The sequence below is a fragment of the Mercurialis annua genome, linkage group LG5 (assembly GCF_937616625.2).
Source record: "Mercurialis annua linkage group LG5, ddMerAnnu1.2, whole genome shotgun sequence".
Classification (NCBI taxonomy): domain Eukaryota; kingdom Viridiplantae; phylum Streptophyta; class Magnoliopsida; order Malpighiales; family Euphorbiaceae; genus Mercurialis; species Mercurialis annua.
Genome location: NC_065574.1, coordinates 18,759,806 through 18,782,500, shown reverse-complemented (window position 1 = coordinate 18,782,500; position 22,695 = coordinate 18,759,806). Strand labels below are relative to the sequence as shown.

Sequence of the window (22,695 nt, the reverse complement as noted above, 5' to 3'; positions counted from 1 at the left end):
ATAACCAATTCGATGCTTCAATAATTTCCCTAATATTCGATGAAAAAGTATGTTAATCACTATAATTAGCTGTTTTTAATGTTCAAAACCAGAAAACCATCAATTAGACACCTTAGAATGCATGTTTTTAGGCGTATTGTAGCTAGTTTTGCCCTAAAGAAACCCTAAAATAGTTGCTTTCCAGAAAATTAAATTCGTCTAGATGAGCTTTAAACATTCTGATTATGTGTTTTTTGAATTCCTTGTTATATTTTATGCTGTTTTGCCTACTTTACATGAAAAACGGGGCTAAAACGAGTGAGAACGAAGCAAAACAAAATCCCAGAACTACTGCCGATGAACTGCCGCCGCCGCCGCCTTAAACTGTTGGCGCCGGCACTGTGAACCGGCGCCGTGTTCTTCGTTCTCAGCCTCCCAGACTCGTTCCCCGGATCTTCCATACTTCGATCCAAACTTCCAGACGCGTTTCCAGGCCCATCCGTACTCCAAATCAGGCTCAGTTTGAACCCAGACGTAGATAATTCAATGTAGTTTAATATTCTGTAATGTAATGGGTCAAACCCGATGTAAAACGGACTCAAAAGACCAAACATGTAACATAGTGTATAAACCGGGCCCACGAGCCCAAGGCCCAGCAAACCAGCAACTTTCAGAACCGATTCCAGGCTAACCCGAACTCGGGATCGACTCCGGCATGCTAGGGGGCAGTTGAAAGTCTCGGGCAGAACTATAGTGATTTGACCGAAAGTCCATTCTGACCAGACCGATGGTCAAAATCCCCCGCGAGTGCCAGACACTCAAAGTCGACGAGGTTTAAAAGTATCTCTAACCTTATATGTATATCCAACTGCCCCCAAGCATGCCAGCAATGTTTACTGCTTTCCAAAAGCATTCCAAATCCAATAATAACCGGTTAAAGGACTAATCACCTAAAATTGGCCCATTAATGCAATTCCAGCCCATCACCTAGACATCGTAGGACTAATACGAAAAAGTAGTAATGGTTATATAGGTTTTTCAAGACTCACCTAATAAAATCAATCAATCACATTTATACATCCGGATTTAGGCTTTGTGCAGGTAATCAATCCAGACCAGCCAGACTTATGACTATTTTCTAGAAACCTCTAAGGTTAGATGTATGCTTAGGAGTACATGCTACTTGCTCCAAATGCCAGTCCAGATCGAGTCATATGCGCGTCAAACGTGTTTACTGTAATACCCCGAATATTTAAAATAACTTATATCGTGCCACATGTCGGAATTTTTGATAAAAGTGGATTTAATATAATGGTGTAGGAAATTTGGAATAATTTCCATTAAACAGAATTGTCGGGATTAAGAAATAAATAAATTTCGAGTTGATAATTATTTCGCCAAAGTCCGCGAAATATTTTGTAGTATTTGTGGTAGAAGAAACTGTTTAAAATTTGGACGCGGAAGTATTTTGGACTAAATTGCAAATTTTGAGAAGTTCAAGGACCAAAGTGTAAATTTACCAATTAAACCTCGAGAATAGCAATCATGAGATTATTGACGGAAAATAATAATTTTGGAATAGTATTATTTATTTGGGTATAAATAATACGTATGTAGAGTTCAAGTGGATAATTAACCATTTGGTTAAAATAGAAAGTTTAAAAGAGAAATGGTTTAAGTTTAAGAGATGAGGGAACAAAATGACCTTTTAGCCAAAGTATATATTATGACTTAAGAAGAGAAAGAAGCATCCAGAATCCATAAAAAAGTATCAGATGAAGATTTTTGACGATTAACTTCGATTCACCGCCGTTTCACCGTTTCTCGTCCAAATCGTGCGTTCTTTATATCGATTTGTTTGGAATTCAATCCTCTACCATCTTTGAGCTTCAAAACAAGGTAAGCTCGACGTTTTAGTAGCGAGAATTAGTGAATAAGGGCTGTTTCATTTTTAAACGAATTAAATGAATCGTAATCGCGTTTCTATTGTCGTTTTTAATGTTTTCGGAAAGCTAAGACTTGGGTTTTATTGGAGCGAGCGTTTTACGCGTGATGGAGCACATCGGAGCGGCCCGGAAGTGAATTCCGGGTCAATGCGAAAGCACTGTGTGCGAACACACACCTATGTGTGCGAACGCACACAGCCTCTTGTGCGCTTGCACAACCAACGACATGTCCGTTTAGGGCATTTTCGCCCCGTTACGACCTAGTTTCCGACTTTTAAAGTGTCGGACATTGAAAAGGAAATACGGACCCCAGAAACGAGAAATTTGGATATCAACATGATGTGTTCGATAAGAGTTTCGAGATATAAGGAACCTATGACTGAAAATCGATGAACAAGAGATATAACGAGTATCTCGACTAAGTATTAGAACACGATCAAAGTTAAAGGACATATTTAGAATAAAATCGTGTTAACCTAAGTTTATAACTTAGGGTTTTAGCATTAAGTTTACATTTATGAATTAAACGTACAGGTAATCTGGATATATAACTGATGTGTCGACGAGCTACTAGGTCGACGAGCTGGGATAGATAAAGGATCGAATAACGCGGGGAACTTACGTGATTGGTGAATAATATTATGATTTAGAATGGCGGTCACTGTGTGTTGCATTTTACTTTCACGTATTATTTATAAAAGCTATTTTCATATAATATAACTGTTAGAATTAAATACATCGCATTTATATTGTTTGAAAGTATGATATACTCCCTCCATTTTTTTAGTTGTCACTTTAGGCAAATGTATTTTTCCATCAATAGTTGTTTTTTTAGGAATTCAAGATAACATTAGCTATTATCTTCCAAATTTATTCCTCCCCTAATAAACGACTCTATGACTCAACTTATAAAAGCATTTACTATATAGTAGGGTTATTTGAGTATTTACTCCCATAATTTAAGACAAAAATCTCACTTTCTTAATATGTACAATTTTAGCTAAATGGACAACTAAAAAAAATGGAGGGAGTATTGTTTTATTGATTATTTTGAACATATAAATATGGTGTACAATCCGAAGGAACCAACTAACTATTGGGTGTCAATAGGTTGTGTGATCACCAGTACTTTAGTCAGTCTAGCGTGTCTAGTTGTCGATGATATGAAAACGATATGTGATATGTGATAAATATGGAAGTTGGAATATGAATATGGATACGAGAGTGAACTCGGTTGAGGTAACCTGAGCCCCGTATCTAGTGGGTTGAACTCGGTTGAGTTGTCTCGGGGCCCACAACTTGAGATTAAGAGGTGGTCGCGGCTAACGCGGTTGAGTTATCCCGGGGCCGGACCATTGGATATTAAATGATTTGATATGAAAATGGTATGAGTACAAGGTTAGAAGTTTAAGTTCAGGGTTTCAATTGGATCTATCGCTTGAGAATATTATATTATTTTCTTACATCATATATTGATTTCATTTACGATTTGAGCATGCGATGTTATGTTTTTTTATAATATCGATAGTAATTTGTAAACTCACTCAGTATTTTTCCAAATAAAGACCCCTCACTTTTGATGTCTTTCAGGTGACTGGAGTCGGATCAGACAGACTAATCTTTTTGTGCCAGAAGTCGATTGGCTTGCATAAAGTACGAATTCATATAGAGCTGCAGTAGTCCATAGGTGTCAGAATATGAGTAGACCTTTGATCTACAAATTATATTTATTTATAAATATGCATATTATCCGTTTGATTTCTACACCAGTTGTCATGAATGGAATTGGTTGTATTTATGACTAGAAACAGGGCAGTGTTGGATATGGGATATCACTTTGTAAGACCCTGGTTTCTACGAATCGTTTTGCAAACGTTTCAGGAAAAGAAATATAATATTTTAATATCTATAAATATATTATGTAAAGAATTTTTCTGAAAACATTTTATATATTGTATTTGCGAAAAATTTATTACGAATTCTAGGCTTGCTACGGGTTTTGGAGTTACAACTCCCATTTCCTAGCGCCGGTTTCGGCTACATAATTTGGGTCGTGACATTTACAGCTTTGATCACTGTTTATTTACAGCTTTCATATTTTGTAAACTGCATATACTGTTGAGATGAGATATAATACAAATATGTCCAGTAAATAAAGTCGGTAACAAATAAGCCAAACAGAAGAGTCTCGGGGAGGTCCACGAACCCTAGTTTTTGGTCTGATGCACGATAGTCTTACCGGAGGCGAGCAAGACTATCTAGTCGGTTAAAAGGCATTTCCTAGTTAAACTAGGTTGCGACTCCATTTTTCAAACCATTTTCAGATCGAGAAGTCAGCCCTAAGCCTTCGGCGAGCGGCCCCTGAACCCCGCTTCGCTCACAACTGTATTTCATTAGTATATATTTTTCTATTTTAGAAGGTGTGTCCCTATAAATAGCTGAGTTTTTATTATTAATGGACACACATTATTCATAAAAAAAATTAAAGTTCAAACTTTTCATTTTTCAAATATATCATTTCAGAGTATTTTTGTTGGCTAATTTCTTCATTAAATCATTAATAAAAGACCCAAATTATAAATCGACTGTAAGTATTATTATCTTTTAATATGATAAAATTTAAGGTTAAAAGAAAAGGGTTAATTTCATAAACAATCACGACCTTTATACGAAATTTCATTTTAATCACGACCTTTAAAAGTTGGTATTTAAAGGCACGACCTTTTATTTTATTTTATTTCAAATCTATCACTAAAGTAAAATTTGGTGTATTTTTTCTTACTAAAAGTTACTAATCCTACATGCTCTAATTGAAAGATAATAATATTTGGTGTCGATTTATAATTTGAGTCTTCCATTAATAGTTTAGTGAAGAATATAATTAATAAAAATACACTGAAATAATAGATTTAAAAAAAATTAAAAAAATTATAATTTTATATCATAATAGGATTCTTAAGCATTCTTTCTCGTTACAATGGAGCAAAATATATATGTTTACATAAAATTTATGCTTTCAATTTTTTATTGAAAAATTATAAGATTAATTTACCTATGTTTTTAATTATTTAATACAAATATTTAAAAAATATGTAAAATAAAGTTTAACCAAATAAAGATAAAGATTCAAAGCTGAGCTGTGCAAAGTGCAAACCATACAACACCTACTATTAACATGGATACCTTAATATATTTTAATTAAATTAAGTCTATCGAATTGGATATATTAGTATATAAACTAAAACAAGTTCTATTTAAAAATTAAAAAACCAAACAAGTTATGATCATGTTTTGTATTTTTTAAAACTGAAGTCATTATCATGATGATTTCTCTAATAAAAACATTATCATGATTTGGTTGGCCAAAACAACCACCTTATAGACTTTTGGGTCCATTTCATAATACCTTAATTTAAACCTAATTAAACAGCTTCATAATACCTCAATTTAAACCTAATTGAATAGCTTGTGAACCCAGGTATACAACCGAAATTATGGGTTTGATTAATTAAATATTAAAAAAGGTTAATTAATAGAAAAGGAATGTTTTTTTAGATGGATTAGTAAAGGGAAATAAATGGTTTTGTTAATTGAATTGATATGATTGCAAGTGGGGGACATATGGCAGGTGAAATTGATAAATCTCAATTGTCCCTAATCATTATTTAACAGTCAATTATTAATATTTTAATGGGTGATGATATTTTTAGAGTAGATTTTTAAATTTAGACATTGCTAATTTTTTATAATTAGTCAATTATTTCCTTTTTTGATTTAATATTTTCATTCCTAAATTTTTTTGTTTTTTCAGGGAAGAAATCAATAACAATAAATCTTGATTGCACATATCCCTTCATTTCATAAATATTTACAAAAAAATATCAAGATGCAATTAATATGGGAGTGACTAGCCTATTATACTATGACACGTCATTAAAATAATGGCACTATTATAATATTATTATTCAAAAGTGTAAATAAGTAATAAATAAAATTACGATAGTGCTATTATTTTAATGACGTGTCATAGTATAATAGGCTAGTTCACGGATGACGTAGTAGACTAAGTCTACCTAAGAATCTCTCCGGATTCAAGAGCGTTACTACAACAATTAGAAATTAACATGATAATTTCAAATTGTTCGAATAGAATTTATCCCGTTAGTATAAAATTTATAAATTAATAATTACAATTTGGATGAGGAGAGATTCAATATGAGATGGATAATAGTTATGCCTTTCGAAAAGGCACTTCAAATCAGATTCAAATAAAAGTTTTATTGACGAAAATAAACCTAATCTAGATTCATAAAAATGTAATCAATTAAAAATCATAACTTATGTATGGTTATTCTCCATCACAGAAGTTTAAGGAAGCTATTTTTTATGGATTTGATTATGGTTTTTCTTGCGGCTCATTGTTTTTTTACTGTACATGTTCTTTGGATGCTCTTGAACTTGACAATTTGATGTCCTGTAAAAAAATTATTGTTATTGATTTCTTTCCAAAAAAAACTTTAATTTAAAAAGAAAAACATTAAACCAAAAGAAGAAAATAATTGACTAATTATAAAAAGATAGCAATGTTCCAATTTTAAAAGTTGCTCTGACTTTAACAAAACTTGCTCTGAAAATATCGCCATCCTTTTTTATAATAGGTTTAAGATCATTATATTTATAGTCTCTTTCTATATTATGTATATATTTTTAACATCCCCTAATAAATTTAGCTTTCCTCATAAGTTTTTAGAAATTATCCCAAAAACAATCAGCTTTTTAATTTGTTTTAATTCTGAAAGTGAAAAATTCCGTCCAATTTTGGTGTTGACTTAATTTATAAATATTTAAAATCCTTGTAATTTTCACTATGCTCAATTTTTTTTTAAAAGCCATTAATTCAGTTGGTTTAGAACAGATTCCACAACCCAATGGCACCACCGTAGGCCAAAACAGATTGCCCATTTTGAGTGGTCAATTTGGGTACTTGAGAAGAACATGAATAAGGAAATGAAAGTATATTAAACAAGAGTTGGTGAAGATTAATACAAAACCCAGTTCCTAATGATTTAACTAGCAAGTTAATTATATACAGGTAAAAAAAAAACAGAAAAAAAAAAGAGAACCAGCTGTTGTATAAGCCAATTCCGAGAAAAAGATTCGGAAGATCCAACTCAAGCTTGTTATCTTTCACCCATCAACGATTCTAGAAGAGCGGCTTCTTCCTCCTGCAAAAAATGGAGAGAGATGAGTAAGAGGCATTCCGCAAGAAAGAATATGCATTTTTCCAGACAAGTTACACACCACGAGGGCATTAAATTCAGTCTCCTCGTCGATGGCGCTTATGACAGCAGCGTCCTCCAAAAGATCCTGTTTCCACATGAGAATCAGACTGAAGTGTTATCTCACAAGAATTTGGCTTTATTTTAAGTACTACTTGTTAGAATGTCATATTCCATCAAACCTGAACTGGAGAACTCATTCGAAATTCAGCACCTAAGAAACTAAAGGAAATGGAACAAACAAATTGAAGTATGAGATCTTATGTTGCTTACATCATCAGCAATTTGCAGTTGCCCATTTTGATCCTGCAGAAAAAATCAAAGTTTGTCAATACACTTCCTCCTCTTCGGACAATTGATGCTTCAAATATGTCCACCTCATTAGAAAATGGCAACAAATCAAGCTTCAAGATGAACAGAGTTTGAGGGGTAGCATAATAAGGTTCTCAAATCTGTTAGGTTCGAAACTTTTGTAATGACCACCCCTAGGGTTTCTTAGATCAAGTTCATTGACTCATTTTAGGTGGCAATTGTATTCATATTATAAACTAACATGCAATTTGCAAGAGAGGTTAAAGATGGTCTAGTAGACCTACGTCTTCCCAAAGATGTCGCCTAAACTTGTTTAGAAAGGAGGAGATTCCATATAGCTACTTCCAGTTGAGTTAAATATAATCAGAGTTGGCCAAATATTCAAAGCATTAAGATAATTAAAAAAGCATCTGCTGCAGCTATTTGACCTGAATGTACTGTATAGATAACCCACTGACTGAAACTTTTTTAATTCTTAAAAAAAAGAATGAACGTCCCAGTGCATAACAATCAATAAACTAATTGAAAATGCAGTATCTTGATCTATGATTGACTGATTACCTTGACCGCCACAAACAGATATGGGTCAGAAGGTGTGTAAATCATGTAATGAGCCCCATCCTGCATGGAAAAGAAAAACAAGTAGAGAAAGTAATCAGTTCAATTAAAAAGAGAAGTTAAGGGTAATCTCTTCTGATGCAATAGACTTGGGAATGCAACAAAGAAATTACGGTTACACGCTTGAGGCCTAAGAGTAGCCACTTCATATCAATAGCAAAAAGCTTTTGATCTACAAATGTCACTACTCAAGATTTACTTTTAATATACATTAACACAAGGTATTTTTCGCCAACAGTATAACAAGGAGAGAGAAGAACAAAGAGCATTCACATGATAAGTCCATTAAGTGGTTCAAATTAAAGCAGCTGCAGCATAACTAGCCACAACACTGTTAGAGATTTTTTTTTTTTTTTTATAATTCTAATGTCTTATTACTCTGAAGCGGGTGATAGTTGCAAAACTCCATATTTTGATCAAGGTCAAAAAGACAAAGAATGAAGCACTCTAGATCTGCAATTTTTATCAATCCTCTAAAAATAATCATTTTAATTTATATTTTAACTTTTCATTCTTGTCATACATATATCAATTATTGTTGCCATAAATGCTTACTTGTAAACTGTTAGAATTATTAGATGTTATCAACAAGCAGAATGAAGAACCATCAGATCATATTTGTACACATACAAAGCAATGCTTAACATAGGATCATCAACTAACACAAAGAAACTAAGACTACACATTCTCAAGAGTTTACAATTACCATATGGAAGCATGTGATTTCTACACCTTCAGTTGGCAAGCCTTCTACATCTTGACCATCATCTGCAACATTATTATGACCAATGTGTGTTAGCAGAATATCTCATACGAAAGGACCTCAAATCAGAAAATTCAAAATTAAGTTATTTTTCCTTCAAAGCAATCCTAGTCACCTAAGTGATTTGAGAAGCTGCAGTTTACATAAAAGAAAATAGGGAAACAAGAAAGAAAAATTTATCAGAAAAATATGAAGACATCAGCTGGGATATGACATACTACAAGCTTTTAGCAAAAGAAAACAGAATAAAATAAAATAACAGCTATATTCCACACTAAGCTTTAGTTCAAACACAATCCAAAACAAGAAAATTGCTACTATTTTTATTTAGGAAAAATGGAAAATTATACAACGCAACCGTTGCGCCATGTCATTCGTGCAACAAACCAATAGCGCGTTAGCCATGTGGAATTTTTAATGATAAAAAAATTATGGTAATAAATTAAAAGATTCCCTTTCGCAAATGCTCATTGGCTCGTTGTAAATATGACAAGGCACAATCATTGCATGGGATAAACACTCTTTTATTTATGCCTAAAAAAAGTAGAAAACATTACCCTAATGTGTTTTCTATACCCAAACTGACATTTACCTTGGAATCCCAATATTAATATTTGTACTCTTTGGATTTCGACTATAAAAAAATTAGAAGTAAATTATACACCCACACCAATCGCTCTAATGTTTTAAACAAACATATTCCAAAAGATTTTCAAGTAACTTGTTAAACAAAAGATGATAATTCCATAAACATCCGCAGAACTATAAACCAACCAGCAGCTGATTTATTAAAACAAACATGTAAAAAAGACTTCAAACTAGAAAATAATCCATGATATCCCAGTAAGCTTTACATTACATCTAGACATATTAAGGCATGAGGTCATGGAACAATAGGCATCAAAGGGTTTTGGATCACTGGCTAGATAAAAAAATTTGGAGTGGCCAACTATGTCCAAATTATTATATATAATTTTTTTTAAAATTCATATTTAATGTAAAAGAGTCGAACCAAGTCCGAATTAGGCGATAAAATTAAATCGATTAAGACGATATACATTTAAATTTAAAGATATAAAAAGTCAATAGAAAAAATTGATTGTTTATTTTATATGTATAAGGCTCGTATAGACTCGTTTAGATTTGCGAGCCTCGAGGTTTTTTAATTGATACTTGAGTTCAGCTTGAGATAAAACTCAAGTAGCTCAAGCTCGAATTCATATTTTTTGAGTCAATTTAAAAAAAATTGAGTCGATCTCGAGTGATAAAACTCAAAAGTTTGGAATTTTAAGTTAAAATTAAAACCCATAATATAATTATATATAGGTATTTTGTTTTTTGGTTATTTGAGGAGGCTGTGGCCCCTCCTAGTCCTAACCACAGTCCGCCTCTGTTTTGGATCCTAGGCGTAAGGCATAAGGTATGTCCAAGCTCTTTGAGACGCAAAAGAGGAGCATTGATCTTGTATAAAGAAACTCACCATGTTAACAATTTCAAAAAATTGGAGGTGCAGCGCCAATGATTTTGAAACCACATAAAAGTTGAACAAACATAAATTTAGTGCATTAGTCTATATTCATCACAGTTTTGCAACTAAATTGAGTTCATAAACTTAGTCCTAGGAAACGTGGTGAAATAACAATTTGACAAACTAAAGAGATTAAACAATAATCATAATTAAATATGGAAAACTGACATTCTAAACACGACGTAACACATTTTGTATTTTTGTTTTCATTGTCTTTCAAATATGTTATAGGGAAACTAAGATTCAAATGTCTTTCATGTATGAAAAGGTTCAAATATGTTATATGGCCCTTATCTACGAAAAGGTTTAAATATGACCTTCGTGCATAAATAAGTTCAAATATTCATGCAAAAATGGAATGTTTTTTATTTGGCAACTTGAACCAAAGGGGCTTATTTAGGAGTTTAACCAAGTCAAGTCAGCTTGCGAGCTATTCGAGCTATTTTGGGTAGACAAATTTCGAAACCAACCCGATTAATAGAGGAGTTTGATTTAAGTTCGAACTACTCCAATTAATAATCAAATCATTGAGCATCAAAATACTTGGCTCAATAAGCTCACGAGCCTAATCGAGCTTTAATAATTTATTGTTATATTTTTTTTGATTTTATAAGTATATTTACAAGGCAAAAGGTACCAAAAAAATGCATCAAGTTATTCTGGAAGAGCATGAAAAGTCTTCCAGTTTTCCTTAGCCATTTGTGTTTAGTTTCAACTATACTTGATTACATTGCTAATTGCAAGTGACATTAATGCCCATTGATAAAGGATTAAATCTCCAAAACTTCAATAGACGATCTCCAGCACAAGTAACGGAACTCAAAGGGCCTCCCAGTTTGCTTGACAAACTGCTCTTATGCTGAAGTACATAGGATTCTTTGGTAAGATAAATGAGTGTAAGTAAAGTGGTGTTTGATAACCCAACTTGTTGCTTAATTAATCTCAACTTAATTTATTCAATTAAATCAAAAATCACTTAAAATATTAAGCCAAAAATATCGACTTCAAATCACTTAAAATATCAAATTTTTTAATCTTCTAATTAAATTAACTTTAAAAATTAACTTTAATAATAAAGTATCAATAACTATTCATAAACTCTTTCATTTGACCTTTATATCCTTTATTAAAATTATTGACTACTTTACCCTATAGATATAAAAATTTAAAGGCCTAATGTCCCAAAAAACCTCGACCTTTTTAGCTCCTTTTTATTTTCACCCCGACGTAAAATCGGCAATTGTACCCAAATTTACACCTTTCACTTTCAATTGTACACACAAATACTAAATTGACCTCTTTTTTCAATGGAAAAGGGGTTCAAATAAATCATTCATTTTGAATTTTTTAAATGGAAAAGAGTTCAAATAAGTCATTCATAAGGGTGTTTTTTAATTATACCCACAAATACTAGAAATATCATCACTAAAACATGTTTCATAAAAAAAAATCAATATATTTCAATAGTTAAACTTATCAAAAAGATTATTAAATTCGATACTTATTTTTTTTCACTTAATTTTAATTTTTATCAAATACCACTAAAGAGGTTAGATCTTAGAAATGCATTACCCTTCTCAGCATGTGTATATAGGTATTTATAGTCCTTTGTGGAGCATTTTCGTAGAGGTTAACTCCATATAAAATCACCACATTTACACGTTTTTTCATTTTAATCATGTCCTTTAAAAAGTGTCAAATAAAATCATCACCTTTCATTTTTTTGCAAATCTATCACGAATGTGAAAATTCGGTGTATCTTTGTTAACTCGACAACCGGAATCAACAAGAAAAGAGTAAGAGGAATGTATTTTTTGTGTTAATATGGCATTAGTTAGATCAGGACATTTATTTGAAAGGAAAAAGACACCGGATTTACTCATCAATGATTGATTTGAAAAAAAAATGAAAGGTGGTGATTTTTTTTGACATTAAAGAACGTGATTAAAATAAAAAAATGTATAAAAGTGGTGATTTTATATGAAATTAGCCCTTTTCATAGTGTCATGGTCATATTTGAAAAAATTTCATACATGGAAGATGTATTTCAACATTTTCATACATGAAGGGCGTATTTGAATATTTTGATACATAAATGGCATTATTTAAACATTTTGATACATAAAGGGCATATATCTAAACCTTTTCACATGAAGAGCCAAATATAAAGGGAATATTTTAATCACCTCGGGTTGAAGGTGCCATGTCAAATTCCATAAAAGCAAGAAAAGATGATTTTTCTCATGATGTTAGAAATAGAGGCTTATTTGAGCTGTTTCCAAAATATTAAGTGCCTTTCATCACCTTTGCAAACATGGAGAACCAACTTGATCAACGAGTCAAACATGGAGGGCATATTTGAACATTTTTGCTTGATAGTCTAGTTCATAGTTACCAGATTCGCAGTACGCGCGATTCGCGGTACGGGAACGGGTACTCAATTCGCTTGTAGTCGGGGAATCCGATACTCCGGGAGTAGGACTCTTCGGTTCGCTCTTTCGGGACGCGGTACTCCGAAATAATATTATGGGTTCGATGGTCAATAATATATTTCTAATTTACTCATATATAGCTTTAAAATATCATATTAACTTTTAAATAACGTTTTTTAGTTATTACATATATTAATTGTCCTTGAAAATATATAAAGTCAGGTTAAGTTGCTTACTAAATAAGAAATTTTAACTTAGAAAAAAGACCTATCCTTTTCTCTTATTTAGATTCTTATTAAAAAGCCCATTTTATTAGAGATAATGGGCCCAAAAACTTACCATTTGATAAAGTAAAAGTCCAAATAACTAATTTATTACGTGAACCACTTCTTCATCTTCTATTTTCTTCTTCTTCTTCAATTAAAAAATCCTAAAACCTGCAACTTGAACTTCAATAATGACTGGCGAATCGGACCATTTCTCCGGCGAATCAATACGCGTCCCAAGGCGAATCAGGTCGCCGGAGAACCGCGAACTGGTACGTACAAACTGATACGCGGTACTTAGGGGGGGAGAGCGAATCTGGTAACTATGGTCTAGTTTATAACTTATTAATTAAAACAAAAACTAGTACTTATCATCTAGAGTATTGACTAAAAATAAACTTCTAAAAATCTATTATTGTAATTATAATTTGATAATCTATACTTCATAACTTATTAATTAAAAAATAAACATAATCAGGGTGATTCTAACTCATATTCTTATTTTTAAAGTAACAACTCATGCTTCTAAATTGTTTAGGTTAAACTGATAATTAAAAGAATATAATAGACTTTATGTTAGAAATAAGAAATAATCAATAAACCATCCGGATGGAATACATGTGAATCGTGTATTGGTACTCCATCCATTTTAGAATACCTAATTACTTTAAACTATGTAAACTAATTTAACTAATTTTGGTAGACTTGAGGTCAGCGATGGCAATGGGGGATTATCCGTACTTTAAGAGAATCTTCTCCAAACCTTGATATATATTTTTATACAAATACTTGAAGAATTATTACTTGATGTAAAATACTAATATTTCAATATAATTACATTATAAATTATTAATAAAAATTATATTAAAAAATTATATTTTTATCAGTTCACTCACACCAATTATGGGTTTTGTACAAAATCAATTTAATTGTCTCAAACTGTTATCCAACTTCCCATTTGTAATTTAGCTTTATCAATCAAGTTCAAGCATTCAATTGCATGATTTATGTGTTCAGTGTTCAAGAATTTCACATTGCCACGATATTGTTATAGACCTCCTTAAGCCTTGAACTTAAAAGGAAAAAGAAATTGTGAAAAAAGGGACTGTCACTAATATACAGTAACAAGTTAACACAACAAGGAATGCAATATTGAAGTTCATTACCTGTGCGGAAATCAAATATATCATCGTCTGAGTAACAAAATCCTCCCCTTGCTGTGTAGCAAAACCTGATAGGACACAAGCATGAAATGAAACTGTATCAACAAAACTAAATAACATAAGAGCTTTAAAATATTTTAAGGCTGTCACAAACTCTATTTTACCCGCTATGTACTAGGTGCATGTGTATCTTGGCCAGAGCATAAGCAGCAGCAGGAAGAATAGTTTCAACTTCTTCATCACTAACCTGATATGTAGAAGCATGTAAATTTAAAAGGTTCACTAAACATGAACGAAAAGTTAATTCCTCCAAATAAGCACCAGAATCCGCAAATTAACAATCTTTAACACTTCAAAACAAACCAAAGAGTCAAATTTTATCACCCACATATATCAAAAACCCTCGTGCTAAATTTCCATTATCTGGGTTTCCTGAATATTTCATGAAGTTTATCAAACATTTAGCGGTCAAGGACCATGATAAAGAAAAAGAAGATGCGTAAACAGATATCCTATTTTGCAGCAAGATGAATCCCTCAAACATCACTTTATTATTCAAATTTCCTAAGACGGAAGTACCAAAAGAAAAGGTTCTAATGGAAGACCTGAATCTGTAGCCTCTCCGCATTATTTAAAACCCAAAGCAAAGCTATTATATCGACATTTCAATTTTGTGATCACATCTTATATAAAAAAATTAGATATCAAAGTTTCAAAGTCGGTCAACTTCCTCTTTCCTAATAATATCAAAAAATTAAGAGTAATCTATCACATTATAAGTTATAACATGTAGGAGAAACGCGATTAAACAGGAGTTTCTAATCCTTTTCACTTTATGACAGTAGAATTAAAATAATGGTAAAAGAACCAACTGAAACAAATCAATAACTTGTTAACTGTCTACAATTCCAAAGAAACTTTTAAAGAGTAAGGATTCATAATCATTCAAGAAAATAAGGAAGAATGAAATATCACAAATTTATAATTTTTTATCACACAAATTCAATTTCTTGACTCTCACATCTCTAAATGACATTACATCTGATATATAGTCATTCAACTTAAACTCTAAGGCTTCTAATCTCTTGACTTTCTAACTTCACAGCCATTAAACAAACATTCCTGGAAATAACTTATTATTCTGCTTATAACTAAAGCCTTTTTTTCTCATTAAAAAAACTAAAGCTTTTTCACATATGATGGTTCCTATTCAACTTTGTTCTTTAGAATACTTCAACATAGAGAAAATTTGTCTGCCCCAATATTCATTAGTCTTCCCTTATTCTCCTAATTACAATGCTAGTATAAAAATTAAGAAGCAGAGTAACCTGGATCCTTATCAAGTCAGAAAAAAAAAAGAATGAAAATATAAAAAGAAAAGAAAAACATTATACTATTGCAAAACAAGACAAACAATGAAAGAGGAGCAGAAGAATCACAACCAAATTTGGTATCTAGAATCTAGTATCATTTTCACACAGCAAGAAAAACCCAACGCAGATAAGCATAGGTGCCTACTTCAACATATTAAATTATCAAAAAAAAACTTCAACATATTATGTGAAAAAATAAAACAAGACGTCGATATTGATTAGAAAAAATATCAATGCATCATATAATAGTGTTAAAAAGCAGAAAAACATACAGCTGACCACCCATCAACATTTGTACTCTTTAAAATCTGAACAGGCCTGCAGCAGCAATAGATTATAATTACTTCAAAAAACCATAAAAAAATACTCTATTTGATACATAGTAAAAAAATCACAGAGGCAAAGCAAAATCGCTTACGTGTCTACTGGGCACAGAAGCATACAGTCATCCCCTTGTGAACTTCTGAACACTCTCCTTATGATGCACTCTAATGGATAGTTATTCGACGAATCAACCTGCCAGGAATAATTAGAGAAATTCTTGAATTCATGAACACCTGAGTCATACAATTTATACATTGTGAATTACTAGCAAATACAACAAGAAAAGACTCACAATAGTAGCAACCCGCTTATTGGAAGCCATGAGAACCCTACCACTGGCATCTATCACAAACCCAGCAGGTGGCTTAGGCAGTGGCATAGTTGGATGGGACGAATTCGAATTGGAAGATTTCGAATACGAATCTCGCTTAGTTTTATAATTACCATCATCTACAAAACCAACTTCACTCTTAATAATCTCAACATCCTGAACAATATTATTGTTATAATTGCCTGAAGCAGCAGCGGAATCCTCCTCCTCGTCGGTTTTGGTCCTTCTCTTCTTCTTCTTCTTCTTGTTAGCTGAAGAAGAAGATGAATTGGAGGAGGTTTCATTGAGCGGGGCAGCGTGAGAGCTGGTGGCGCGTAGCAGGGGAAAGAAGGTAGTGGTAGGGTTTGGGAGTGAAATGGAGGAGGGCAGGAGAAGAGAGGAGCGTTCGTGAAGGTGAGAAATGAAGAGGACTTTATAGGGTTGAAATGTAGATATGGAGACTGCCATTTTTGTTTCTTGATGTTTCCTTCTGTTTTGCCTTCCCGCGGGCCTTTCTCTTCTCTTCTCTTTCTACTTGCACACTCTACTTACTTTAGAACAAAGGATCACTTTACCCCCTCAACTTGTCACATAATATCAAAAATGTTCAAAACTCGAAAACAGGATCAAAAATACCCTGAACTTGTCCAACTGGGTCAAAACCCCCCCCTATGTTGACGTGGCACCTTAATTTTATTTTTTGACAATACGTGGCACTTTAATTGGAGAGTGAGATCCAAAACTCTAAATAATTAACTTTAATTTACTCTAATTAATCTAATCTAATTAAACATTTAAACCTAGCTAATCTAATTTAATTAAATATTTAATATAAATTTTAAAATGATAAATTCAATGGTTTTTTCTTTTACACCACCACCTTCCTTCTTCCTCCACCTCTACCAACCAACGCCTAAAATCCACCAACCATCGCCTGGAACCCATCGCCGCCTAAAACCACCGACCACCAACGAGTCTCCGTTGAGAGAGGAACCCATCTACGATATGTGATGGATTCGTCTCTCAATAGAGACGAAATTCATCGTCTCTGTTGAGAAATGAACCCATATGGGTTCGTCGAGTTTGTCTCCCAACAGAGACGACGATGAGCAGCTGCTCATCAATTATATAAAAAATTAAAAAAAATTGTAAAAAATACAAAAGGTCACTTATATTTTTAGTTAATATAAATTTGATATATAAAGTTTTAAAATTTAAAAGGTTAAATTGTTTTCTTTAAATTATTATGGATTGATTTGAAAAATTAAAAAAATTAGAACCATTTTATATTTTTTTCTATTAAAAACCACTTTGAGAGAAAAACCACTATCAAAACCGATAGTGTATCACACCCTCTAAGGTGACAGTGGGTAGCAGAGGTTTTGATCCGATTTTGCCAAGTTTAGGGTAAAAGTGATCCTGTGAGCGAAACGGGGTTTGAGGGTCGCTCGCCCAAGACTTATGGCTGACTTCTTGATTTGGAAATGAGTTTTGGAAAATGGAGTCGTCACTTAGTTCAACTAGGAAATGCCTTTTAACCGACTAGGTAACCTTACTCGCTTATGGGTAAGATTACCGTGCATCAGACCAAAGAATAGGGTTCGTGGACCTCCCTAAGTCACTTGTGTTTGGCTCATCTATTACCGGCTTTATTTACTGGACATATTCGTTTTTATCTCATCTCAACAGTATATGCAGTTCACAGGATATGAAAGCTGTAAATAAACATGTATGAAAACAGTAAACACGTTTGACGTGCATATAATTCGATCTAGACTAGCATTTGAGACAAGTAACAGGTACTCCTAAACATACATCTAACCTTAGAGGTTTCTAGAAAATAGTATATGTCTGGCTGGTCTGGATATTTTACATGCACAAAGCCTAAACCAAATGTAAAACGTTTGATTGATTTTATTAGTGAGTCTTGAAATACATATACAACCATTACTACTTTTTCATGGTAGTACTAAGATGTCTAAGTGACTGGCTGGAATTGCATCATTTGGATAATATATGTGATAAGTCCTAACCAGTTAATTGATATGCTTTTGGAAAGCGGTAATCATTGCAAACAGGCCCACTTCAGTTGGTATACATGCAAGGTTAGAGATACTTTTAAACCTCATTGAGTTTATGAGTGTCTGGAACTCGCGCAAGTTTGATCGTCAGTGTGGTCAGAATTGGCTTTTGGTCTAAACATGGAAGTTGTCCGTCTCGTCGATACGGTTCAGTTGTTTGAACTGCGCTTGATTCTGAGTTTTGGTGAACATGGAATCTGCTCTGGACGTTGCTGGGTTTGCTGGCCTCGAGCTCGTGGGACCGGTTTATACTTTATGATACAATAGTGTACTTCGAGGTCTGTTTTACATCGGGCCTGGCCCGTTACAATACGTAAAATTAAACTACATCACATTCCCTTCGTCTGGGTTCAAAACGGACCTGATTCGGAGACCGAATGAGTCCAAAAACACGTCTGGAAATTTGGATCGAAGTTTAGGAAATCTAGGAAGCATAAGTCTGGCTGCTCTGGATATGTTGCATGCACAAAGCTTAAACCGGATGTAAACATTTGATTGGTTGATTTTCTTAGGTTATCTTGAAAAACCTATACAACCATTATTACTTTTTCGTGGTAGTCCAAAGATGTCTAAGTGACTGGCTGGAATTGCATTATTTGGATGATTTATATGACTAGTCCTTTGACCGGTTAATTGATATGCTTTTAAAAAGCGGTAAACATTGAAAAATGGCACACGTTCAGTTGGTATAAATGCAAGGTTAGAGATACTTTTAAACCTCATTGACTTTCAAAGTGTCTGGAACTCGCGCGAGTTTGACCGTCGGTGTGGTCAGAATTGGCTTTTAGTAAACACATGGAAGTTGTCCATCTCGTCGATAAGTTTTCGCCGGTTTGAACTGCGGTTGATTTCGAGTTTTGGTGAACCCAGAATCTGCTCTGGAAGTTACTGGTTTTAGTGGCCTCGGGCTAGTGGGCCCGATTTATACTTTATGATACATCAGTGGACTTCGAGGTCCGTTATACATCGGGTCTGGCCCATTACAACACACAAAATTAAACTACATCAAATTCCCTTCGTCTGGGTTCAAACCGGGCCTGATTCGAAGCCCGAATGAGTCCAAAAAACACGTTTGTAAGTTTGGATCGAAGTATGGAAAATCTAGGAAGCATAAGTCTGGCTGGTCTGGATATGTTACAAGCACAAAGTTTAAACCGGATGTAAACGTTTGATTGGTTGATTTTCTTAGGTGATCTTGAAAAACCTGTACAACCATTATTACTTTTTCGTGGTAGTCCAAAGATGTCTAAATGACTGGTTGAAATTGCATTATTTTTACTGATTTATGTGATTAGTCCTTTGACCGGTTAATTGATATGCTTTTGGAAAGCGGTAAACATTGCAAACTGGCCCACGTTCATTTGGTATACATGCAAGGTTAGAGATACTTTTAAACCTCATTGACTTTCTAAGTGTTTGGCACTCGCGCGAGTTTGACCGTTGGTGTGGTCAGAACTGGATTTTGGTCAGAACATGGAAGTTGTCCGTCTCGTCGATTCAGTTGGTTAGAACTACAATTGATTCCGAGTTTTGGTGAACCCAGAATTTGCTCTGGAAGTTGATGGGTTTGCGGGCCTCGGGCCCGTGGGCCCGGTTTATACTTTATGATACATCAGTGGACTTTGAGGTCTGCTTTACATCGGTTCTGGCCCGTTACAATATAGAAAATTAAACCACATCAAATTCCCTTTGTCTGCGTTCAAACCAGGCCTGATTCGGAGCCCGAATGAGTCCAAAAACACGTCTGGAAGTTTGGATTAAAGTCTGGAAAATCTAGGAAGCATAAGTCTTGCTGGTCTGGATATTTTACATGCACAAAGTTAAACTGGATGTGAACGTTTGATTGGTTGATTTTATTAGGTGATCTTGAAAAACCTGTACAACCATTACTACTTTTTACCATTCCGGGAAATAGGTGTCTACAATTAATATTTATATTTAGTGTTTGGTTAATTATTCAGTTCAGTTCAAGAACTGAAAAGTTGACACTTACTTAAATTTGTACATGAGATTTTTTTTGTAACATAGTAGATAAAATGGAAAAAAAATTCAAAAAAAATAAAACAACAAAACACAATTAACTTCCTCCCATAGAATGTTTGATAAGCTGAATGTGGTTGTGTGAGTCTAAGTTCTCCGACCGTGGAATAGAACGAAACATCGAAAACTGGAAAGCTTGATTGAGACGCCAAATGTCATCACAGATACCCTACACCGAAGAAAGATTGCAAATACCTATTATTGACACCCAATTTTAGATACGGGATCAACACGTATTTATTAAAACACGAAAGGATTTATAAAAATAAGAATTGGGATGAATTAATCCAATATTACAAGTTATCAAATAATCTATATTAATTTACCGTAAAAGAAAAAATTTTGCATTTGACTTGTGCGAATTAACTTTGCGCCCGAAAATAGTCTATTCATCACAACCAAATAGATTCAAACTTAGGCCTGTTAAAATAAACTTAATAAACTGGACCTCCAATGTTTAGACTAACATACTGGGCTCATATCATTTTTCCATCCTTATGGCCCAACTCAGAAATCCATAAATTAAATACTAAGCAATAAATTATTAAAAGTCAAACCATGACATCCATTTTAATAAAATTACAAGATTTAATTCCGAATAAAAGAGAGCATAAAGTTACATTAAATACAACCAACGGACTAAATAACAACTTATTATTTAAAAAGGGTTGAAGGACTGTTGTGTAATTTTCTTAAAATTTAAGGACTTTTCTGCAATTTTTGCACTTCAAGGATTGTTTTGCAATTTTTGCACTTCAGGGACTCTTCTGTAATTTTGGCACTTCGGGGGCTGAATTGTTAATTCAAATATTCAGGGGCTGATTGCATAGCCTTGTAAAATCAAGGGGGGGGGGGGGAGGGGGGCAAAATGTCAGTTGGCCACTTTGCTTTGTTATAAACAAATTAGGATTAAGCTCTTTTAAAATCCAATTAAAAGCCCAATTAATAATAAAAAACTAATTAAGACAAAATGGGTTAGTGGATAAAGTAGGCCCTAAGTTTCCCTTTTTTCTATAATAGGACCCACCACTAACTTAAAAACACACACAAAAACAGCTATACACAGCAAAAAGGAGAAAACTTTTGATCTTCTTTTGGATTTTGGTGTTCAAAATCCAAAAGCAAATATTCCTTTATTTTTTAACGAGGAGTTTCTTTTCTTTAACCAAGACTCCATATTAAAAGAGGTCACTTTCATCTCAAGCACATCACAACAAAACTTTAAAATATTTTATTCAAAAAAGGATACTCAGAACAGTAGAAAAACTAGTCATTTTCAGCAACTTTCTACATCAAATCTGCCACCCCAGTCCAAAAAGAAGGAAACTTTTACTTTAAAAGTAAAGATCTAACACTTTCCCATCTATTTTATATTATTTCAGTTTGCCTTTATCGTATTATTCATAAAGTATTATTTGTGTGTGATGAACCTTTTTTTGCAAAAGAACTAGAAGAGATTTCCTTTGGTGTTCAAAGGAAGTTCTTATTCTATTCTTTTGGAAAAAATGCTTGTAGATCCATGGTGTTTATGAGTCAAAAGTTAAGAAATCGTGTTCATTTTAAAAAGATGCATGCATTTCTGTTAAATACATCATCTACAATCTTCTAAAAAAAACAGAAAAGATCACTAACCTAAGTGGTCTACTATCACATTTTCTCCTAAAAATGAACCTTTGGAAGACACAATCAAAGCATCAAAATGTGTTCTGAGATAAAATAATACAACTAAAGTTTTCTCATAGCATAATATGTGTACATTGTTTTGAAAATTTAATAAAAACAAATTTTTGCAGCCACATTATTGCTGCTATGTTTATGGCTTTGTAGAAAAATGCCCAGATTATGAAATCTCTCTAAAAAGGGGCCTCCAAGGATGCTTGGTGTTCAAAAATCTTTGGGATGAATATGTAAAGTTTGTCACTTTTAAAGTAAAAGTAAAAATAAAACAACAAACTGAAAGAAAAATTGAGGCATAGTATTTTTTTTTCATTAAATTGAATATGTTTTATCATCTTTAAAAACCAAAACTTGTCATAAAAGTCTCCAACCCAGAATTGTCAAAATCAGATTTCAACTATCAAGCTTAATCATAAAACACCTAAATTTCAGAATCATCACATAAACTCTCAAAAGCAACATATTTGAACAAATATAATGGTTGAAGTACTTAGTTTCACGTTGTCCATCACTTTCAGCCCCTTATACGTTTACATGTTCAGGGCCTTTAGTAAGTCCTCGGTTGTCGTCAAAGTCAAACTCGATCTTAGGCTCTATGTCCTCT

The 22,695-nt window shown here is 33.2% G+C and overlaps 1 protein-coding gene across 1 annotated transcript; it reads right to left on the bottom strand.

Moving 5' to 3' along the window:
- Nucleotides 1-6,925: 6,925 nt before the first annotated feature.
- On the bottom strand, nucleotides 6,926-16,822 carry LOC126683373 (uncharacterized). The gene is made up of 10 exons (XM_050379244.2): nucleotides 16,276-16,822; nucleotides 16,078-16,175; nucleotides 15,932-15,977; nucleotides 14,451-14,533; nucleotides 14,290-14,354; nucleotides 8,841-8,902; nucleotides 8,078-8,137; nucleotides 7,478-7,510; nucleotides 7,227-7,292; nucleotides 6,926-7,150 (listed from the first exon to the last, which is right to left on the bottom strand). The coding sequence occupies exons 1-10, from the start codon at nucleotides 16,759-16,761 to the stop codon at nucleotides 7,106-7,108; spliced, it is 1,044 nt and encodes a 347-aa protein (XP_050235201.1). The 5' UTR covers nucleotides 16,762-16,822; the 3' UTR covers nucleotides 6,926-7,105.
- Nucleotides 16,823-22,695: the final 5,873 nt, after the last annotated feature.